Source organism: Eleutherodactylus coqui, chromosome 5 (genome assembly GCF_035609145.1).
Source record: "Eleutherodactylus coqui strain aEleCoq1 chromosome 5, aEleCoq1.hap1, whole genome shotgun sequence".
NCBI lineage: Eukaryota > Metazoa > Chordata > Amphibia > Anura > Eleutherodactylidae > Eleutherodactylus > Eleutherodactylus coqui.
Window position 1 is genome coordinate 161538050 of NC_089841.1, and position 21904 is coordinate 161559953.

At 41.2% G+C, this 21904-nt stretch overlaps 1 protein-coding gene across 1 annotated transcript in view; it reads left to right on the forward strand.

Moving 5' to 3' along the window:
- The window catches only part of MMP11 (matrix metallopeptidase 11), a 40325-nt gene extending 22053 nt beyond the window's left edge, over positions 1-18272 (forward strand). The window contains exons 3-8 of the mRNA XM_066603537.1: positions 2754-2897; positions 5275-5408; positions 5534-5778; positions 7979-8183; positions 12732-12992; positions 14891-18272. Of these exons, the coding sequence (XP_066459634.1) occupies positions 2754-2897; positions 5275-5408; positions 5534-5778; positions 7979-8183; positions 12732-12992; positions 14891-15033 (1132 nt within the window). The 3' untranslated portion in view covers positions 15034-18272. The remainder of the gene's footprint in view (positions 1-2753; positions 2898-5274; positions 5409-5533; positions 5779-7978; positions 8184-12731; positions 12993-14890) is intronic.
- Positions 18273-21904: the final 3632 nt, after the last annotated feature.

Consider the following 21904-nt stretch of genomic DNA (forward strand, 5'->3'; position numbering starts at 1 on the left):
ATACAACGATTATCGCTCAAAAGATGGCTTTTGAGCGAATTTTGAGCGATAATCATTGTGTCTAAATGGGCCTTTAGTAGAGATGAGCGAACGTGCTCGGCCCCGCCCCTTTTTCGCCCGAGTACCGCGATTTTCGAGTACTTCCGTACTCGGGCGAAAAAATTCGGGGGGCGCCGTGGCGGCGCGGGGGGTTGCGGCGGGGAGTGGGGGGAGAGGGAGAGAGAGAGGGCTCCCCCCTGTTCCCCGCTGCTACCCCCCGCACCGCCGCGCCTCTCCCCGCCCCCCGGCGCCCCCCGAATCTTTACGCGCGAGTACTGAAGTACTCGAAAATGGCGGTACTCGGGTGCGTAAGTACTCATTACGAGTACGTTCGCTCATCTCTAGCCTTTAGATATGAAGGCATGAAAACTATTGCAAAGAAAAAATGGAGGTTTTACTCCTAGTGACCACACTAATCACTGCTTTTATTTTCATATAAATGCTGAGATTTGATTGGTTGCAATAGTACTATGAGGGATATGTCCCATTCTTCTCTGCACTAGTTTTCATACTTTGTGTTTAGACACCATGCTCAAAGATTTATTTGCTCTCCGATAATATATACCTTCCAACATTTGAATTGCAATTTGTAGGGCATTTTAATCCCTGCTTGCTTTACACCCAGCAATGCCTCACAAAGTATTATGCAAATTTCCCAAACCCATTCCTTTATGAAATCTTGCTTACAGGACCCCTGACAGTTATGATTGATTGGGTCACTCCTGTTTATATCCAGAGGCTGAACACCCCTTCCTAGGCTTGATACTGTGGTTTAGGGCCCATTCAAACAGGTATATTTTCTGTCATTGTGCTGTCTGTGTATTTCACAGACAGCACACAGACCCATTTTGTCCAATTAGGCTATAAACACAGGTGCTCTTTTTTATGTGGACCGATGGTCCACTTTGAAAAAAATTCCTGCATGTACTATTGTGGTCCATGGGTCAGGAAGGGTATCGTTTCTCCTTAAGGAGAGCACCTAGAAAGTGTGTGAGGAGACTTAGAAAGCCGTCCATGCTCCTCTGAAAAATATGTAAATAGGAAGATGGAACAATACCTCTGTAGTGCCACCTATTGGAAGGCAGTATTCCTGCAAGTCAATATTAGACTTTTTAGACAAGCCTCATGACAATGACTGGGAAATGTAAACCAAACCAGAATACTATACACAGACAGCTGTTTCTGGCTTGGCTAGTGAGAGGCCTATAGACGTGGGTCAAGAAGGGTATAGTTTCTTCTTAAGGAGAATAGGTGGTCCTGCAGTGGTAATGTTGCATCTTCCCATTTGCATATTTCCCAGAGGAGCATGGATGACCTTCTAAGTCTCCTCACACAACTTCTAGGTGCTCTCCTTAAGAAGAAATTATACCCTATCTGATCCACATCTATAGGCCTCTCACTATCCAAGCCAGAAACCTCAGGATAGTAGAAGATCCTCCAGAAAGGGAGCTGCTCTAAGTGAATCCCCATTCTGGAACATAGAGGGAGGTCCTCTGTGAGTTGCTAAGCTATATGTCATATTTATATTTAAAGGAAACCAGACACGAATTACAGTAGAAGCACCGTATACTAAGTAATGGTGCTTATAGTTCAGATGATGTGGAGTCCGGGGCGCGTGCTAACTTTACTTGGATTCCCCATTCCTGCAGAGTCCCCAAATAAAGTCAGCACGCACACAGCCAACTTGACCCTTTTTAGAAGACTATGTGTACACTTCCATTCATCTCTAAGGGAGTGCGCTTGCACGGTCTTCTGAAACAAATCAAGCTGCTGTGTGTACACTGATTTTGCTGGGGAACATCAGAGAAACTGGGACTGGGTGAGTATGAAATGAGGCTCCCTGGACTCCACATCACCTAAACTATAAGAACCATCATTAAGTTTACGGTGCTTATAGTTGGTGACAGGTTTTCTTTAAAGGGAATCTGTCACCATGTTTTTGCAGTCCTCACTATAATGTAGTGAGAGGCACAATGATTTGCAGTAATTGTGTGCTGCTTAGATCTGTGTAATAGTTTTGGAAAAAAATACATTTTATTGGTAGCAGCCAGTTAAGGGAACTTTAGCAGTCCCTCTGTGCATGAGCAGCTACTGATAAAATGCAAGTTTCTCCCAAACTACTGCACAGATCTACACAACAGACCTATCACTGTAATCAGTGTGTCTGTCACTATCTTGTGCTGCCCCCAGAGAGGTGCAGAAAGATGGTGACAGGAAATTGGATATAATGATCTTGAGAGGTTCTTTAAATATATCTTGAATATTTGATGTTCAGGAAAGAAATCTCCACAAGTGCTTGTTTGGGGAACAGGGCAGTAAACTGACCCACACTCATTCATTGGAAACTTGCTTGAAAACAAAATATGAAGCTGCACAATTGAGAGTATGATGCAAGATAGTGGGGATTTATAAAAATGTCACAATCTCCACAGATTTCAGGCTGTGTACCTTCACATCCTCAGCATGCTGTAGTCTGCATAAGGTTCAGATTTCGCTATGGATTTCGCCCTTGGCATAATGATAGCTGAAATACTTGGCGATGTGATAATTACAAATCCTGTTTTGTCCCCAATTTGTCATAGACTTGCTGGCCTGTTCCAAACTGCAAGTGAACATAGTCTACCACTTCATGTTCTGTACATATGATTAGTAAATAAAGGTATATTTCAGTGTTGATATTGGTGTCCGTTTATAACATTGTCTCATGGTTTTAGGATTATCCGCTTTCCATGGCAGCTGAGCAAGGTAAAGGTGAGAAAGACTCTTGCTGAAGCACTTAGAGTATGGAGTGAGGTGACTCCTCTAACATTCACTGAGATACAGGAAGGACGTGCCGACATCAATATTGACTTCACACGGTAAGAGAGAGGAGTAGAGGATAGGCGTAGGTTGCGATGTGTACAGCTTGGAATCCTATTACTGTGTACTTAGTAAATAACACTAGCAAGTTATTTTTATTTTTTGATATACTATACCAGCTTTTAAATTTGTGTTTGTTTTATTATTAAAGCAGTTCTGTTAACGTCTCCCATGATCACTATTAGAGGGCAGCATAGGACATGGAGGGATTCTGTGCTTGGGGATATACTGTACAGTTTTCTATGATTTAATTATTTTTATGTAAAAAGTTGTTTGAGGACTTCTCACTTTACTTTGTAATAGTATGTAGTTCCCATGAGCCACCATACTAATAAAGCTCTGCCGGCACCAATGGCTGAGATTGGAAATCATTCCGATGCTAGCTGTTTAATCCCTTAGATGTTGTGATCACTGCTGACCAGGACATTTGAGTTGTTAAAAAGGTAAGGTGCTCCGATTTTTATCAAATTGGCACACTCTCAAAAGAACTGAAGGGTCTAATGGGTTGCTATTGCAGCTAGAAACATAACAATAGATTCAGGTCTTCCATGGCTGGAAGTATCTCACAAAAAGGTTCGTGGCAGCATCCAGGGCGTAATGCAAAAATAAATAATTTATTCCTCCAAGAACATGCTACGTTTCGACCCTCATGGGGTCTTTCTCAAGCATGAGATGCTTAAGAAAGACCCCATGAGGGTCGAAACGTAGCATGTTCTTGGAGGAATAAATTATTTATTTTTGCATTACGCCCTGGATGCTGCCACGAACCTTTTTGTGAGATACTGTGATATACTTTGGGGGGTCTTCTGAGGCTCTGACCCCCACATTGCTGGTGTGCACCCGTTGGACTTATTAGTCCCCTTTTCGGTTTGGTTTGAAGAACCCTGAGGTGTGCTGCGAGTTAAACCCGTGTGGATTCTTCCATGGCTGGAAGCCTATTAGGCTGTGCTAAAAGTTTCACAGGCATAATACATAAATATTGTAGCATATTATCTAATGATCAGGAGATTGGACAATCACATTTACCAGTCGGACTAAAAAAAGGTTCTGAAAAAGTTTCTGAAAAATTAAACAAAAATTAAAGTAAAATTACAAAGTACAGTACCTGTTAGTGAAAGGGCTTTAACAAACCCCATTCACTCAGTGGAAGAAGTACACTGTAAATTCTAGTCATGCTGTGGATTTTCAAATGCAGAGCATACCCTACTGTAAAGATCAACAGATTTCATTCACTTCAATACTGTGAAAATCCACAGCAAAATGGCCAATGAATACATGTGCCGATTTCACTGCAGATTTTAGTGCAGAATTACTTGAAGACACTTTCTCGTATGTATTTGTATACATTTAGGGCATAATTATGTAGCAAAGAGGGAATATTGTAGGTTTCACAGTTGAATGCTTTTCTGCTCAACCACGTATAAGCTTCTTGATCATTTTGAATGATTGGAGGTTGGGGGGGGTGGCGGTGATAACATGCTGCTGACATCGCTTCAATATATAATAATCATACAGACAAATAAAACCATGAAATATATATTACAGTTTTTCATGGCGAATGAATGAATTACAGAAACTGTTTCAAGCTTCTACTCCCAATAATAAACTTATCTCCCCATTCTAGTTGTTAAAAGTTCTACCAACCAGAGACATTCCAGTAGAGGTACTTTACTAACCTTTTCACTGCTTGGTGGACTGCCAAAAGGCTCAAGATCTCCTCCTGGGATGAAAGTCTTTCGCCTAATCATTTATAAATATAACTGTCAAGCATTTTATAAAGAACATAGGGGCTGATTTATAAAACTGTTTAAAAGAAAAGCTGCCTTTGTTGCCCTTTATGTTATTTTTAGTGTGTATATTGTCCAGCATCATTTCTTCTTGGTTGGTGGTTTATTTGCTAAAATAGAAAGGTCAGGATAGCTAACAGGTCCTCTGTAGGAGGGGCTATAGACATGAGATTTCTCTTCACGGACCTTGAATTCTTCTATAAGTTTAGTTTATGTGAAAATTGTCTGATGATTCCCCATCTTGTCACATCGGGAAAAGCAAAAGCTGGAAAAAACATTGGCTGGTGACCTGTAATCTGCACCATTGGTCTCAGGTAGCAGTTGAATACCCTCTCCCTATAGAAATAACATGTTTGTTTATGACCAGTTAGAAGCTCAATCACAAGTAGTTCGTCCTAGTATTGGTGGATCAGTTAAGAACCTGCAAGTGAGCCTAGTCTATGGTACCTGGGCACCTTTGTTGATGGTGATGAGTCAGATATGGTGACAATGGAAGCACATCCTTAGATCATAGACAGTATATGCTGAGTCAGCTCAGCACTAGGAACATAATAGTAACTTACTGAATTAAACTGTTATACGTTTGCAGGTACTGGCATGGAGACAACTTGCCATTTGATGGTCCTGGGGGCATCCTTGCTCATGCTTTTTTTCCAAAAACACATCGTGAAGGGGATGTACACTTTGACTATGATGAAGCATGGACCATCGGGAACAATTTAGGTAGGTACTGAACATGCAAATCTACTAATACAATGGCACTCATGACTCTCCTATTTCTCTATCCCTCTACTATTGAAACCATTACTATAGCTCTTATAGTAATATATTTGTTTCACTCCTTGCAGGAACAGACCTTTTACAAGTAGCTGCTCATGAGTTTGGCCATGTGCTTGGCTTACAACATTCCTCAGTCTCTAAGTCTTTGATGTCTCCATTCTATACCTTTCGCTATCCACTCAGCCTTAGCACAGATGATAAACAGGGAATCCAATACCTGTATGGGACTCCACAACCTCCATCTTCAGCTCCAACCATAAAGCCTGAAAGCCACCAGCCTGAGCCTGAGAGCAATGAGATCCCTTATTCTGAGGTTTGTCTAACAATGCTGACTTCTTATGTAAAATGTATTACCCTACTGTATAAAAAAAGGGTTGTCTGATCTTGACAACTCCTTTTCAAATGTCCTGTCCGGGTGTGTTCACACATTTTGGATTTATTGGGCAATTTCAGCTGTTTAGTGCACACTGATATTCTGCAACAAAGTACAGTACATGTTAGTGCAAGGGATCTAACAAACCCCATTCACTCAGTGGAAGAAATCCACTGTGCATTCGAGTCATGCTGTGGATTTTCAAATGCAGAGCATACCCTACTGTAAAAATCAACAGATTTCATTCATTACAATACTGTGAAAATCCACACCAAAATCACTAATGAACTACATGTGCCAATTTCACTGCAGATTTGAGTGCAGACTTACATGGAGAACATTTCTTATATGTATTTGCATATGCTTAGGGCATAATTATGCAGCAAAGAGGGGATATTGTAGGTTTCATGGTTGAATACTTCTCTGTACAACCACATATAAGCTTCTTGATCATTTTGAATGATTAGAGGTAAACAAATCAAGGTCAAATTCAAAATTTGTGTTGCAAACCGATATCTACACCAAAAAGTGACAGCATTTTTTCCAAAGAAGCATCTAAGAAAAGTCTCATTACAAAAAATGTGATTTCTGATTTTACATGATTTTTTTTCACACATTTTTTTTACCCTGTTGAAATCAAAGAGACAGAAAAGCCACAAGAGCCATGCCGTAAAGGCAGAACTTACACATCTCTTATGAGATTTGAAATGTACAAGATCTTCACCATATAATGGACAACCACAGTTCTTACTCATAAACAATAGCCCGTCAATAGTCTGCATTCACATTGTTTTGTAGACTTTTACCAAAGACGGGTCTAAATATCATTACCATAACATTCTTTAAGGGATCAAGCTCGCAGCCTTAGAGTGAATCTGTCACCTCAGACTAAGGCCTCGTTCACACGAGCGCTGTTTTAGCGCAGTATAGGCACATGAAAAGATCACGGCTATACTGCACTAAAGATCGCGTGAACAGGTGGATTCCAGCTATTTTAATTAGCCCGTTCACACGATCAGAGGTGTGTGTTGTGTGTTTTCCAGCTCCTATAGGAGTCTATGGAAAGCACGCACCAAAGATAGGTTGGGTCCTATTTATTCTCGCACGACAGACCTTAGATGTGAGCTTTACAGTCGCATGCTCTATCTTTGATTGGTACGAGTATTTAGCGTGTCTTAAATTCCTTCATGTGAACGCTTCTATAGGAAACCATTAGTTCTTATAGAAGTGCTCTTTTCACGAGCCTCTAATGCGTGAAAACAGCGCTAGTGTGAACGACGTCTTAACCATAAACCAAAGTGCTAAATGAACCGTATAACGGACACTGACTGCAATGTAATTTGTATCTTTATACCCCGTTCCCGCTGTGTGCCCACAAATCGGCTGTTTGTTGCATGCTGATGCATAAGAGAACTAGCATTTTTGCCTGAATGCACCAAAAATGGAGTATATGAGCTTACTGCATACTGTTTATACAATATAGGGGTATAGCCAAAATGGGGAAATCTCCTCCTGTTTCCAACTACCTGTCCGAAACAGCCAAGCACTTCAGCCCAGAGCTGTTTCTGTACCTCCCGTTTACTGCAAACTATGGAAACTGCATAGCATGCTGTGCTACACTGTTTCTGTAGCCCTCCTTCACTTCAGTAAGAGCTACGGAAACAGCGCTGGGCTAAAACACTTGGCTGCTTACATCAGCTCTGACCCAGTGACAAGTATATATAGCAGCGGTTTCCCATTTCAGCTATGAAAAGCCGAGATAGGAATACCCCTCAGAAAACAGTATGCAGTCAGCATCTAGGCTCCCCTTGTGGTAGTTACAGACAGTCAGAATGTAATAATTTGTGTCTATGCAGGGGATGTAGAGCTCTATATTAGAAAAACTGTGCTCCGATCGCTATAAAAATATATTAAGAAATTAAGACTTTTTAGAAGTTTTGAGTCTATAAGTGATGTTCATGGATTGACATTGCCTTTAAGCATAACGAAAATTATTCCATTACCAGAAGTATATTAGGGAATTGTACATAGCAGTTCCAGATTATAACTGCAGTTTAATTCACCCCATGTCTGTTGATTTTAATAAAAAAAAAGATTGGTCTTGGCATTCATATTAGTTTTTACAACTTTTTCTTTTTAGCCAGATGCCTGTACAACAGATTTTGATGCTGTGTCCACAATCCGCGGTGAGCTGTTCTTCTTTAGATCTGGGTATGTCTGGCGCCTGAGAGGGGGCAAACTTCAGAGTGGCTATCCAGCATTAGCTTCACGACACTGGAAAGGGATCCCAGAGTCTGTAGATGCTGCTTTTGAAGATTCTGTTGGGAACATCTGGTTCTTCCATGGTAAAAAGTATTACTAAACTGTTATAATTTATCCATAAAGGAGATCTACCACAAATGACATAGAAAATCAATATAGAGAAATCCCTTTAGTGTCTGTTAATGCCTTATTTCTATCTTGAATTAACATTGTTAGCAAACCGCTGTCCAGGGCAGCCATACATGTGAAGCTCTAATAATAGTACTCCTTTGATCAGGCACTTCATCATATGGAATCCCCCATATATTGTGGTATAAGGGCTGATTTTGCTGTATTTATTGGGTGCCGCACTGTTTGATGCTCCGCAGACATTCCTTTTCGGTACATGTTTTGCTTATTAGCTCTTCTTTATTCTCACGGTTGACTTATTTATTGTTATTCGTGTTTCTATTAGCATGCCTTTTTGCACATTACATCTTATTATAAGTTTGCACTATAATGGGATCCCATTGTTTTTGTCATCCCTTTGAATACTTTTTACTCCCTTTTGAATTACTTTTAATGTCGTCTCGTTGATGTGTTACTCTTGTTTTGTGGAAAATAGTAATTTTTTCATTATGGGTGTGCATATGCTCGTGAGAAGGTTCTCTGGTAGTCCATCCCATCCCAGGAAGTGGTTAATATGCGATGAGGGCATATATAGCTGTATGGTAATATAATCTGCTCAGTTATTTTTGCTGACATAAGGTATTCATCAGGTTTTCTTTGTTCTTGAAATTGAAAACACGAATATCTAGAAGTGATGATAAATTATCATTGTTGCCAAACCTACAGCTACAAAGTCTCTGATGGTACAAATTCATGTCTAATACTTTGGCTTACAAAACTGCAGATATACGTATATGTGGATAGATGATTTTATATAGCCCAATAACAAAACGGTGGTCTATAAATCCAGGGAATATAGAACTCACAATAAAGTAAATGCGGAATTTAGCTGTTTTTGTGACAAACAGTGCCCTATTGAGAGAGATTCTATCTAACAGCAAAGGAATGGATGAAGGTATTGCCATATAAAGAGGTACTTGTTAGCCTATTATAACAGTGTGCATTTTAGTGTGCAGATGCAAGCTAGGGCAGGTCCATGGATCATCTCACATTCTTAGCCTTTGTTGTGTGTCTGCACATTGGAGCTGCAGCATGTCCTACTAACCCTGAGGCACAGCAGATAATCAGGGTTCTGCCAGCTCAACTGCCCCATGAAGCAACAAACCCTAGGGCACAATATTTCAAACACTGCAAGAAAGAAGCATTGACAGACAGGTAGCAGACATAGGGAGTATAAGGTTTATAAAGATATGTACAACCCCAATTCAGAAAAAGTCGGGACGCTATGTGAAATGTAAACCGATGTACAGAAAAAAAAGAATGCATTGATTTTGGAATGTTGTGTCATCTTATTCAGAACACATATCAGAAGTTGAAAGGGAAATATTTTTCCATTTCATTAAAAAAATACTAATTTTGGGACAGGGTTGGGACAGGGTTAACAAAAGGCTGGAGAAGTAAATGGTACTAATGAAAATCAGCTGGAGGGTCAATTTTCTACTAAATCACATGACTGTATATAAAAAGAGCATGTTAGAGAGGCAGAGTCTCTCAAAAGCAAAGATGGTCAGAGGTTCACTAATTTATGAAAACTGTATAAAAATTGTGGAACTATTTCATAAAAATGTTCCTCAACGTGGAATTATGAAGACTTTGATATGCCACCATTTACAGTACATAATATCATCAAAAGATTTAAAGAATGTGGAAAAATGTATATGCACAAGGGACAAGGCTGACAATCAATATTGGATGCTCGAGATCTACGGGCCCTCAGGCATCACTGCATTAAAAGAAGGCATGATTCTATAATGCAAATCACTGAATGGGCTCAGGAATACTTCCAGAAATTATTATCTGTGAGCACAGTTCACGTGCAATCAACATATGCAAGTTAAAGCTGTATCATGCAAAAAAGAAGTGATATACAGTTTTATCACAATCAAGAAATGCCGGTGTCTTCTCTGGGCCAAATCGTTTTGGAAACCACGGTCGTTGTGTCCTGCGGAATCAAGAGGAGAGGGACCATCCAGCTTGTTATCACCGCACAGTTCAAAAGCCTGCATCTCTGATGGCATGGGGTTGCATTAGGGCCTATGGCATGGGCAGCTAACACATCTTGAAAGGCACTACCAATGCTCTTTTAGAAAAGGTCTTGCATATTTCCACAAGACAATGCTAAACCACATACTGCATCCATTACAACAGCATGGCTTCTCAGAAGAGTCCGAGTACTGAGCTGGCCAGTGGTAGTCCAGATCTTTCACCAACAGAAAACCTATTTTACGTATTAGGAAATGAGAAACCTGGAACAGAAAACCCAGGACTGTTTAGCTGCTAGAATCTTACATCAGACAAGACTGGAACAGCATTCTTCTCCCATAAATTTTTGAATTTGTTCATTTTTAAAAAATGAAATAGAAAAATGTCTCACTTTCACCTTCTGATATGTGTTATATGTTGTACTGTGAATAAAATATGGGTATATGAAATTCCCAAATCATTGCATTCTTTTTTTCTTTACACTTATTTATATTTTACAACTTTTTGAAATTGGGGTTGTAGAATTTTCTAAAATAAAGTAAAAATAATGAGCTGGCAAAGTTGGATGACACAGATGAAATTTTTTTTATAGTATCCCTAAGGTCAGAACTTTATTGGAGCATAGTACAGCATCATGAATGTAGTAGAGCTCGTGTCCTTTAACTGGATCTGTTTCTATAATCTTAAATGAGTTATTTGAGTTATGTAAATGGAATCTCAAATGGTACCCATTGTGTAGAATAACAAAACAGCTGATACTTGTCACGGATTGGAGAGGGGACAACCTCACCGATCCCGCCTCTATTACTGATTTGCCACAGATTGACTGCTCTGGGCGCTCTCGCTGCTATGTCCATGTGTCACTGCAGAGCCTTGATCAATCACTCTAGCAGGATTGGTAGCATTGAGTCGTTAGTATACAGGTGGATCTGTACCCAGCTTTTCCAGGCTTCTGCACGCATGCAGACCGAAAGCTCAGACCCCCCCTCAACTCTGTTCTAACAGTCCAGCACCCTGCAATACCCACACGCGCACACGTTACCACCAAAGCTGTTAAGGTAAACTAGGACTCAGACTATGAATTATGAACACAATCTTCAGAGTTATGGTTTGTTTTAAAACGGACAGGGCTTGACTAATAAATTGCAGATTTATTCAAAAATGACTAGCAATGCAAATATACATAATATATTATATATACATTACATATATATATATATATATATATATATATGATATACAAAAAGGTTATTACACGGGAGTATAAGGGTATACAGATATACACAACAATATAGTATTTTAAAATAAAACAAGGAGAAAAATAAACGAAAGTTACCAGATTTAGGATATCCGGCCTAAGGTTCTGATTGGCGGAGTTCCTGGAAACAAAACTGGACAGTCCATATGCCACAGAATACCTCCGTGGTCTGGAAACAGGGGTCTGTGGAACCCCAAATTATAAAGATCCCTCAGAACACACCTTCCCACGTCCTTTTGGATGTCATTCAGGAGGGTTGGGGTGGGGCCATGCATCCCTTGTGGAAAAATCATAATTTTGCATTTTCCTTATAGCTCAGTGGGAGGCCCTCCGATCGAGAATGTATGCCCGGCATATTTCTGGTCATAATTTTATCTACTCAGCGACATCAAGCATAACACGTAAATTATAACAAAGTACACGGATACGCTGTTAGGGGTGTTCTGGTCTTCGGACCTCAATGTGTCTAGATGCGTTTTATTCAGCTGGCCCGTCCGATTCCAAAAATATAACTCATATTGGAAAAGGATCTTCGCGTGATAAAAAACCCTTGTTAAAAGATTATCCATTAATCTGGCTTTATGTGACAGGGAGTCTATGTGAACTACCCGAGGTGTTAAGCCTCACTGGCAGGGGGTCAATTAACATCTACCTGTCACTGATTCAACTTTATTGCCTTTATGATCAAAAGATCTCCTGAGAAAGGATACATATCAGAGGCCTCTCAGATGTGAGGAAGGAAGGGGAGATTAAAACATTGAATTCATCTTTCCCAGTATCCTGAGCGGCAAGTTCCTATGGATAGTTGGGGGACACTTCACCAATAGCTCTAAATCACAATACTCAACGCTCCTCACTCTTCCCCTGCCGGCGGCTCCGTGTCTACCTACTGACATCATCTTTACAGGCTGATGTCAGTCTGAGCCATCTCCAAACAAGCTGCTGCAGCCGATGACAGTACTCCGCGATAATGCCTGAACACTGTCATTGGCTGCAGCAGAAGATTTACGGGATGTCACAAGCTGGTTGCCACCCGTAAACTAAGAGCACAGCAGAGACCCAGAGCCGCCAGCAGGGGATGAGCTGGAAGAGGTAAATATTAACTGCTTTGTTATTTTACACCATGGGAGATTGGTTGAGATGCCTTTACATAACTCAGACAATCATTTTAAGGGAGTTTAATTTGTAATCTGCAACTGTATTTATATTATTTTCTTTATAGGTTCAAAGTACTGGGTATATGATGGAAAGTTACAAGCCACAGGTCCCTTTCAGATATCGGATCTTGGATTGTCCGTGCCTAATGTTCAAGCTGCATTTTTGTGGGGCACTAACAAGAGTAAGAAAACATATTTATTTAGAGGAGCTGAATATTGGCGATTCAATACAAGCACACGACGAATAGAAAGCAGACACTCCAGAAGTATGAGTGATTGGAGAAGAGTTCCCACAAGCATAGATGCTGCCTTCCAGGATGAACAAGGTGAGATGATAGTAGCATAGTATCTTATGTCTTTTTTCAGCCTTTGTCCATTTAATTCAGCCTATTAGCCTCCCACCGCCCCACCCCAATGTTGATCCACAAGAAGGCAAAAAAAACAATGAGGTAGAAGCCAATTTTCCTTACTTAAGGAAAAAAAGTCCCTTCCAAACTCTAAGCCTGGGAATCAGAATAATCCTTGGATCACCGACCCTGCTAAAGTAATCAGTGACCATAACGTAATATTGTAAAGCTCAATAAAGGCAACCTGGTCCCTCTTCAAACTCTTATTGAATTTGCCAATACCACGTCCTCAAGCAGAGAGTTCCATAGTCTCATTGCTCTTACAGTAAAAAACTCCCTTCTATGTTGGTGTAGAAACCTTTTTTCCTTTTACATGTAGAGGATGCCCCCTTGTTACAGTCACAGTCCTTTATTTCAATGGGAGTATAGCTACCTATGAGACTTCTTGCTCTGACCCAGATAATGACATCTGGCCCCACTGTACTGATAGTGGGCTGGATGATCAGTCAATCACTCGGGATTTCGAGCGGTGGATCTCCAGTGATAAACTATTAATGTCTCAAACTGAGGATTGAGGTAATCAATAGTATTTGCCTGGAAAATCCCTTTAACCCTTTCCAATCCACTGTCTGATGTCTGAAGATATTATAATTTAAGGCTGTACAGCTCCTATGTTGGAAGACATCCGTCAGGGTTCTCTTACTGTATATTGCCAGCCTCTCTGCTGTCAGAGCCTATCCAACATGCCACCTCATGCAGTACTGGCTTTAGCCAGCATATAGCGCCATTGTATGATGGCAGAAAAAAAGTAAGCCCCCTAGGAAAACCAGGATAAAAATTGGATTGGAAAGGGTTAACCTGATTATGACCAAGTTCCATACTTGCACAGTGCTTAGTCTTGAGCTTTAAACCCGAGTCAATAACATGGAGCGGGTTTAAAGCCGCCCAACTGACCCTGAGGAAAAGACAGAAGTGGTTTATAATCACCAATGTCTTTTCTTCTTCAACCTGTATAATGCTTAAAGGGGTTGTCTCGCGAAAGCAAGTGGGGTTAAGCACTTCTGTATGGCCATATTAATGCACTTTGTAATATACATCGTGCATTAAATATGAGCCATACAGAAGTTATTCACTTACCTTCCCTGCGCTGGCGTCCCCGTCTCCATGGCTCCGTCTAACTTCAGCGTCTAATCGCCCGATTAGACGCGCTTGCGCAGAAGGGTCATCTGCCTTCGGGTCTGTCCGGCTGAACCCCTTTAATGTAGCACTATGTAGTGAACAGAGGAAGTGGCAGGCCCTCTCACTCTATTGGACCCGGTGGTCACATGATCACCCACATCTTCCCCAACAAGACAGAGCTGTTGGGTTTTAGTAGACCCAGTTTAGCTCTAACACTAACTAATATCACCATAGGGGGATTTTTTCACCTGTAACAAGGACTCCTATGGATTATCCAGTTACAGTGGAAAACTGTAAAATAAGAAAAACAATTACACTGTGAATGTCCATGAGATCTTATATGATATCCTGGGGAACATATATGTTAAAAAGAATATTAAAAAATTAGTAAAAAAAAAAAAATATATATAGATTAACATACAAATATATTAATGATAAAAATAGAAAAAAAACACTGCTAACGCCAACCCAATCTGTCACTATAGTCACCATATAATCCGAGAAAAACATTGGGCCATTAGAATACCACGTGCATAATATCACTAAAATTTGTCTGGTCATTGAGAATCCAAACACTATGGTTATTAAGGGGTTAATGTAACATAATGTACAGAACTTTTAGCATCTTTGCCTCTATCCTAGCAAAATATTCAGAAATATTTACTATCAACTTTACCATTTTTGACTTTTACTTGTAGGTTTTGCTTACTTCCTCCAAGGGCGATATTACTGGAAGTTTGATCCTGTACAAGTTCGCGCACTAGAAGGCTATCCACGCTTGGTTGGCCAAGATTTCTTCAATTGCCCAGTGGCATCATCATCATCAGCCAACTCATTATGATGAAACCAACTTCACAAGACTTTTCCTAATACATATATATATTCCTGCATAGCACTGAGGTAACACAAGCCTATGTTTCTTACCGGACTGCAGAGATTAATGCAAAGAACAGCCTTTTCTGTGAAATCAATCATTTTTTATTTTATTAACTAAAAAGCAAGTTTAGTTCAAAGTACGTAGTTAAGGCACATTCTAACCCTACCACATTCTAGTATGGCAAAAACATTATAACCTTGCTGCAAGCCATGTGATAGATTGTCAGGAAGCCTAGAATTGCATATCTGGGAAATAAATTGTTTCAATGAGTCAGTTCTAAGGGACACAGGAAACAAACGTTTCCCTAAAAGCTAAACATCTATTTTAGATTATAGTCTTTTTTTTTTTAGGAACTACAAGGAACAAGTGAGCACTAAGTGCAGTTATGTGCCGCTAGTTCAGATTTTACAGCATCAGTGACACCAACATCTAGAAGTAATAGTTTTATTGAAACACTGAGAACAATAATTTCTTCATCAGTTAGTGAAGAAGCCACATTGGCAAGATTCGCAACTGTATGTTTAAGGCTGGGCTCAGACTACCGCATGTTTACCGCTTATTACGCAGGCTCTGTACGTCTATGTTATACATGGTACCTTGCAGGCAATCAGTTACATTGCCTTAAGTAGTTTTGCTTACAATAGCGTGTCGGAAATGCGTAATATGCAAGCATATATATGTGAGATAAAGCCCATTGTTCCTTATGGGGGAAATATGTATACGCACGCCCATATGAAATTACATTGCGCATGGGCGACATGTATACATGCCGTCACTTGGCGACGGTGTGGGAAATATAAACAAAAGTACTGCACATAATAGCGGTCTGGTGCAGTATAATTTTGCCGACATACATGGCAGTATGCAGGGTCATGGTCACAGCTCCACAGCTGCGAAAAACTCTGTGGGACCCCCACAGCGTTTTACGTTTACGGCCATGTGAACCCGGCCTTCCTCATTACACTTTGGTAACAATTATGATATTAAAGTGGTAGTCCAGGATTTAAAAAATAAATAAATAAAAGGGTGACAGCAGCAAATGTGATAAAGTAAAAAATAACTAGTACTTAAGGCCCTTTTACATGCAAACGACTGAATGAACCTGAAGGGAGTTGCTGACATTTTTCAATAACAAATTAATTCCTGTAATCATCTGTGTTTTCCTCCACCAGTTGTTTGCTCAGCTGGGCGTGTGCTTAGGCGACTGTTATTGCATAAAGACTTCACCCAGCTGAGCAAACATCTGGCTGACACATTCCATTGTTCTCCTCCTGGATGAGTAAACACTACACTAATGGAACATGCACTGAACAAACAGCATTTAAACGGAAAGATTTTCCAGTGAACAAACGATGGATTTTATGCCAACCTAAAAACCTTGGCTAACGATAATTGAATGAATAGTGCACGACTGCTGCCGTTTACAAGTAACGATTATAGCTCATTTTCATCCGTTTGAATGAATTTTGAGCTATAATCGTTGCATGTAAAAGGGCCTGTACCTTTCTAATCCCTCACATTTTTGGGTGTTCTTGTCAACCCTTTGTTTTCCTTACTGCAGTGATGATCTGTACGTAACTGCTGCAGCCAATCACTGGCTTCAGTGGTGCCGTCTGAATACACAGCACAAGACCACTGAAGACCGTGATTGGCTGCAGTAGTCACATGGCTGTATGCCACATCATCATAGTGGCAGGGAATTCTAAGGTAAGTATTGGTTATTTTCTATTTTATCACATTTACTGCTGCTAGCCAAACGTTTTGAAACCCCAGGGAACCCCTTTAACACAATTTGCAACACTTACCAAGCAAGAATTTTTGTTTCTTTTTTATTTAATGTATGTATCTGTATATTGCCAATACCTCTTGCAGTGCTGGACACTGTGCCAGGAAAGGTATTGTGATACAAGATTGTTAATTCATGTTACTGTCTGGAAACAGTAGCTGTTTCCATACAGTTCCAATAGCATTTGTATGAGTTATACGTTTGTATTAATGAACTTATGTAACATAAACTAGAACTGCCTTATGATTGTTTTCAGTATAAACCAAGTGTATAATATTTCTCAAACTGTGTATCTTACAAGTTATTATTCCACAGGATGTCCCAGTGCCTTAACACTGATTCTTGACTCGACATCTACAACCACAGTCATGTGTTGGGAAATTTGTAATATGCCAAAGCACAATCTGCTTTTTAGGTTTTACAGGTCACATATAGCTCATCGCAATAAGTAAAGGGTTTTTTAACCCTTTGCAATCCATTATACAATGGCGCCATCTGCTGGCTAGAGCCAGTACTGTGGTATGTGACATGCTGGAGAGGCCCCCGACAACAGAGCGGCCAGTATTCTACAGTAAGAATACCCTGCCGGACATCTTCCAACATCGGAACTGTACAGCCTACAATCAGAATGTCTTTAGACATCAGACAGTGGATTGGAAGGGGTTAAATCAAGAGTGGCCGCTTTAGATTGTTTCCCTGCACAGTGCCGCTCTGGAACTGGTGCTGCAATTGTGACCTTTTACAGGGCTGAATGGAAGTTCTCTGCCCATCAGCTGGTCATGAACCACACTGTGCAGACTAAGGCCTCATGTTCACAGGCGGGACAGATTCCACCCACAGCAGAATCCAACTCTGTGCACGGCTGAGGGCCCTGCTTACCTGTGCAGGTCTTCTTGCGGATGTGTGTCAGCGCACCTCTGCACATGCGCAGTATGAGGGGTTTTTTTTTCAAACTCATGCTTTCCCGTGGAATCCGTGGCCGGTCCGCAGTGTCAATTGCAAATGGGATGGCTTCCATTGACGTAAATGGAAGCTGTCCGTGCTGAAACCGCAGCAAAATGGAGCAGAAGGTCTGCAGAACAAATCTGCATGCATTAATTAAGCTGTGGACGCCCATGTCTCCATATGGGCGGCTTGAATTACGGCACCCGAGCAGATTCCGCAATTTCAATTGGCCTGTGGACATTGGGCCTTAATGTCAATGGTATTGTGGCCCTTGTTCTAGAGATTGATCTAGAGAAGGTTCCAGCAGGGAAGCTTCCTTCAAGTAGATTTATATTAATGGTGGCCAAGCGGATAGATTCTTACGTTGTCAAATGCAACCCAAGACTCTTAATGTGTTACATACAAATCTCTGCTTATATTTTAAACTTAAAGGGGTTGTCTCGCGGCAGCAAGTGGGGTTATACACTTCTGTATGGCCATATTAATGCACTTTGTAATGTACATCGTGCATTAAATATGAGCCATACAGAAGTTATTCACTTACCTGCTCCGTTGCTAGCGTCCCCGTCGCCATGGTTCCGTCTAATTTCGGTGTCTTCTTGCCTTTTTAGACGCACTTGCGCAGATCCGTCTTCTCCCTTCTTCTCCCTTCGGCTCCGCTCGGCAGCATCAGCATTTTGGCTCCGCCCCCTTGTACGCATCATCGCGTAGCTCCGCCCCATGACGTGTGCCGGTTCCAGCCTCCTGATTGGCTGGAATCGGCACATGACGGGGGCGGAGCTACGCGATGACGCGAAAAGGGGGCGGAGCCAAAACGCCGATGCTTCCAAGACCAGCCGAAGGGAGAAGATGCATCTGCGCAAGCGCGTCTAAAAAAGCAAGACGACACCGAAGTTAGACGGAACCATGGCAACGGGGACGCTAGCAACGGAGCAGGTAAGTGAATAACTTCTGTATGGCTCATATTTAATGCACGATGTATATTACAAAGTGCATTAATATGGCCATACAGAAGTGTATAGACCCACTTGCTTTCGCGAGACCACCCCTTTAATATTTTAACCAGTCCAGCAAGTCAAACAGTGTACATACTATATATAAGGGGGCTATTACATGAGCGCAAGTGGCAGCCACTAGTGCTCACATTTTCCAGACAATTTGGGTGGCACCTGTGAGCCCAGTTGCCACCTGGCAATTGTCAGGAAAACGGGAACGTTAGCAGCTGACACTAGCACTCATGTAATAGATGTAATAGCTCTCATAAGAAATAAAGCACTACAAATAACAGCTGAAAAGATGCAACAGACTTAACCCCCCAGCAGTTTAGGATGAGCTCTTTTTGTTTTGCAGGAAAAGGACATTACAGTTTTGAATGAACAGACCTCATTGTACTTTAAATGGTTGTAGCGCTAGTTTTATTAGGGCTACCAACATGCTTTTGATTCTTGGCTTTAAAATGACACCAAAAACATGTTGGTAGCCAATAGAGAGCGAAAGCTACATCTGTTTGAATTGGGGTCAGGAATACAGAATTTACAGCTGTGCAGAGGAGAGATGGAGGGGAAGAGGGATAAGCAGGGAGCATAGAAGATCTGTGATTATCCTGTATATCCCACTGTCCGAGGGAAAGGTCAACAAAAAATTTTCTTTATACTTTCACTCCCTTTCCATCAATCAGAGGGCATACTTGCTCTCTGATTGTCACATATGGGTTTTATTCCCAGAAAATAGATGAAATGAGAACTTGCTCATTTAATCACTTCTTTACACCATTTAGTCCTGCAGATTCTGCAGCCATTGCTGATCATGGCATCTAAATGTTTTTACAGGAAAAAAATGTAAAACCTTTTATCACCTTACAAAAGGTTTTAAATATTGAAAAAATAAAAAGAACAAAAACAGTTCACATAACTGGTATCACCACATCCATAACAGCCCGTACTATAAAATATTAGGTTATTTATCCAGAACGCTAAATTTAAAAATAAAAAATATGCTAATATAGCCATTTTCTGATCATCTCACTAGCCCAAAACAGGAATAAAAAAATAATTTAAAAATCATATATGCCTCAAAAATGGTACCAATTAAATCTACAAATTGTCCCACAAAAAACATTCCTTATACAGCTCTGTCAACTGAAAAATAAAAATATTCTGGTCCTGGAATGGGGTACCACACAAAGTATTTTTGTAAAAAAAAAAGGGTTTATATTATGCAAAAGTGATAAAATCTAATAAAACCTATTAGGGCTCATGCAGATGAGCGTAGTTTTCTGCACTGCTAGCAGCGCACAGAACACGCCTCTAATAGAAACCAATAGGTTTCTATAGAAGCGTTCACATGGAGGTTGTTAGGTGCACCAATCACAACCAAACGCCTGTGTGAGGGAGATTTGAGATACCATCAGTAGCAAATTAAATTGCAGCACCACACTCCTATATCTTTTAGTTCACTACCAGTTGTTTAGATCCAGAGTCTGAAAAGCCTCCTTTATATAATTGGAATGGGGTTTTAGATGCTAGATGTAACAAAGAATGTCGCTATTCACTGTTGGCAAACAGAAATCTTGAAAATGGTGAAGAACTGACACAAAACAAATTAGACGGTTGCATGACATTACAAAAGAATGGAACTCCGATGTTCTGGCCACCGTTGCACTGACTTTTTATTATTTATTTGCTTTTAAAATACTAAATGAAAGGGGTTGTCCCGCGCCGAAACGTTTTTTTTTTTTATTCAATAGGCCCCCTGTTCGGAGCGAGACAAACCCGATGCATGTGTTAAAAAAAAAAACGGATAGTACTTACCCGAATCCCCGCGCTGCGGCGACTTCTTCCTTACCTTGCTAAGATGGCCGCCGGGATCTTCACCCACGGTGGACCGCAGGTCTTCTCCCATGGTGCACCGTGGGCTCTGTGCGTTCCATTGCCGATTCCAGCCTCCTGATTGGCTGGAATCGGCACACGTGACGGGGCGGAGCTACGAGGAGCAGCTCTCCGGCACGAGCGGCCCCATTCACCAGGGAGAAGACCGGACTGCGCAAGCGCGTCTAATCGGGCGATTAGACGCTGAAATTAGACGGCACCATGGAGACGAGGACGCTAGCAACGGAACAGGTAAGTGAATAACTTCTGTATGGCTCATAATTAATGCACAATGTACATTACAAAGTGCATTAATATGGCCATACAGAAGTGTATAACCCCACTTGCTATCGCGAGACAACCCCTTTAAGCAACAAAATGGTTTTTATTAAGCTTTCCAGCAATTTTGCTGCTGTGTCTATGCAAGGGGCCTTCCATATCCATGTTAGGGCTTTCCGTCTCTGTTCCATTTTTGGAACAGAGAAACGGAATTGAAACGGAAATACGCATTCCCATTTTTTCCCTATTCATTTCAATTGGTTTTCAAAAAAACGGAACACAAAAGGAAAGCTGTTTGATTCTGCCCCGTTTCCGTTTTTTGTTAACTGAACAAACAGTGCTGCGGGCTGCGTTACTTGTTCAGTTAAAAAAACTGAAATCAAACGGAACAGAAGCAAACTGAATGCTTTACGTTTGCTTTCAGTTTTTCTTTGAAAACCCATTAAAACCAATAAGGAAGAAACAAAAACATTTTAATTCTGTTTCTCTGTTCCGTTTTTGGAGCAGAGAGCCGGAAAGCCTAATGCAGGTGTGAAAGGGCCCTAACTCTTTACATAACTGGCTGTTCTGCTGATTCTGACACACATCACAGCACTTAGCCCACTGCTGCTGACTATCCTTCCCCCATCCTTTTCTCTGTGTTAGGCCTCATGTCCACGGGGAAAATCAGATCCGCTGCAGATTCTCCATGTAGAATCTGCAGCGGGTCCCTCCTGCCCCGCGGACATGAGCGCTGAAAAGGAGAATAAATAAGAATTAACTCACCTCCCATCCGCTCCGTTTCTTCTCTTCGCGGCGGCGTCATCTTCTCTCGTCGCGGCCGGATCTTCATTCTTCGGCTCGGCGGATGTGCATGATGACGTCGGTGACGTGCCCCGCGCATGCGCCGGGCCGAAGCAAAATGATCCGGCCGCGACTGAGAGAAGATGGCGCGGCGCCGAAGAGAAGAACCGGAGCG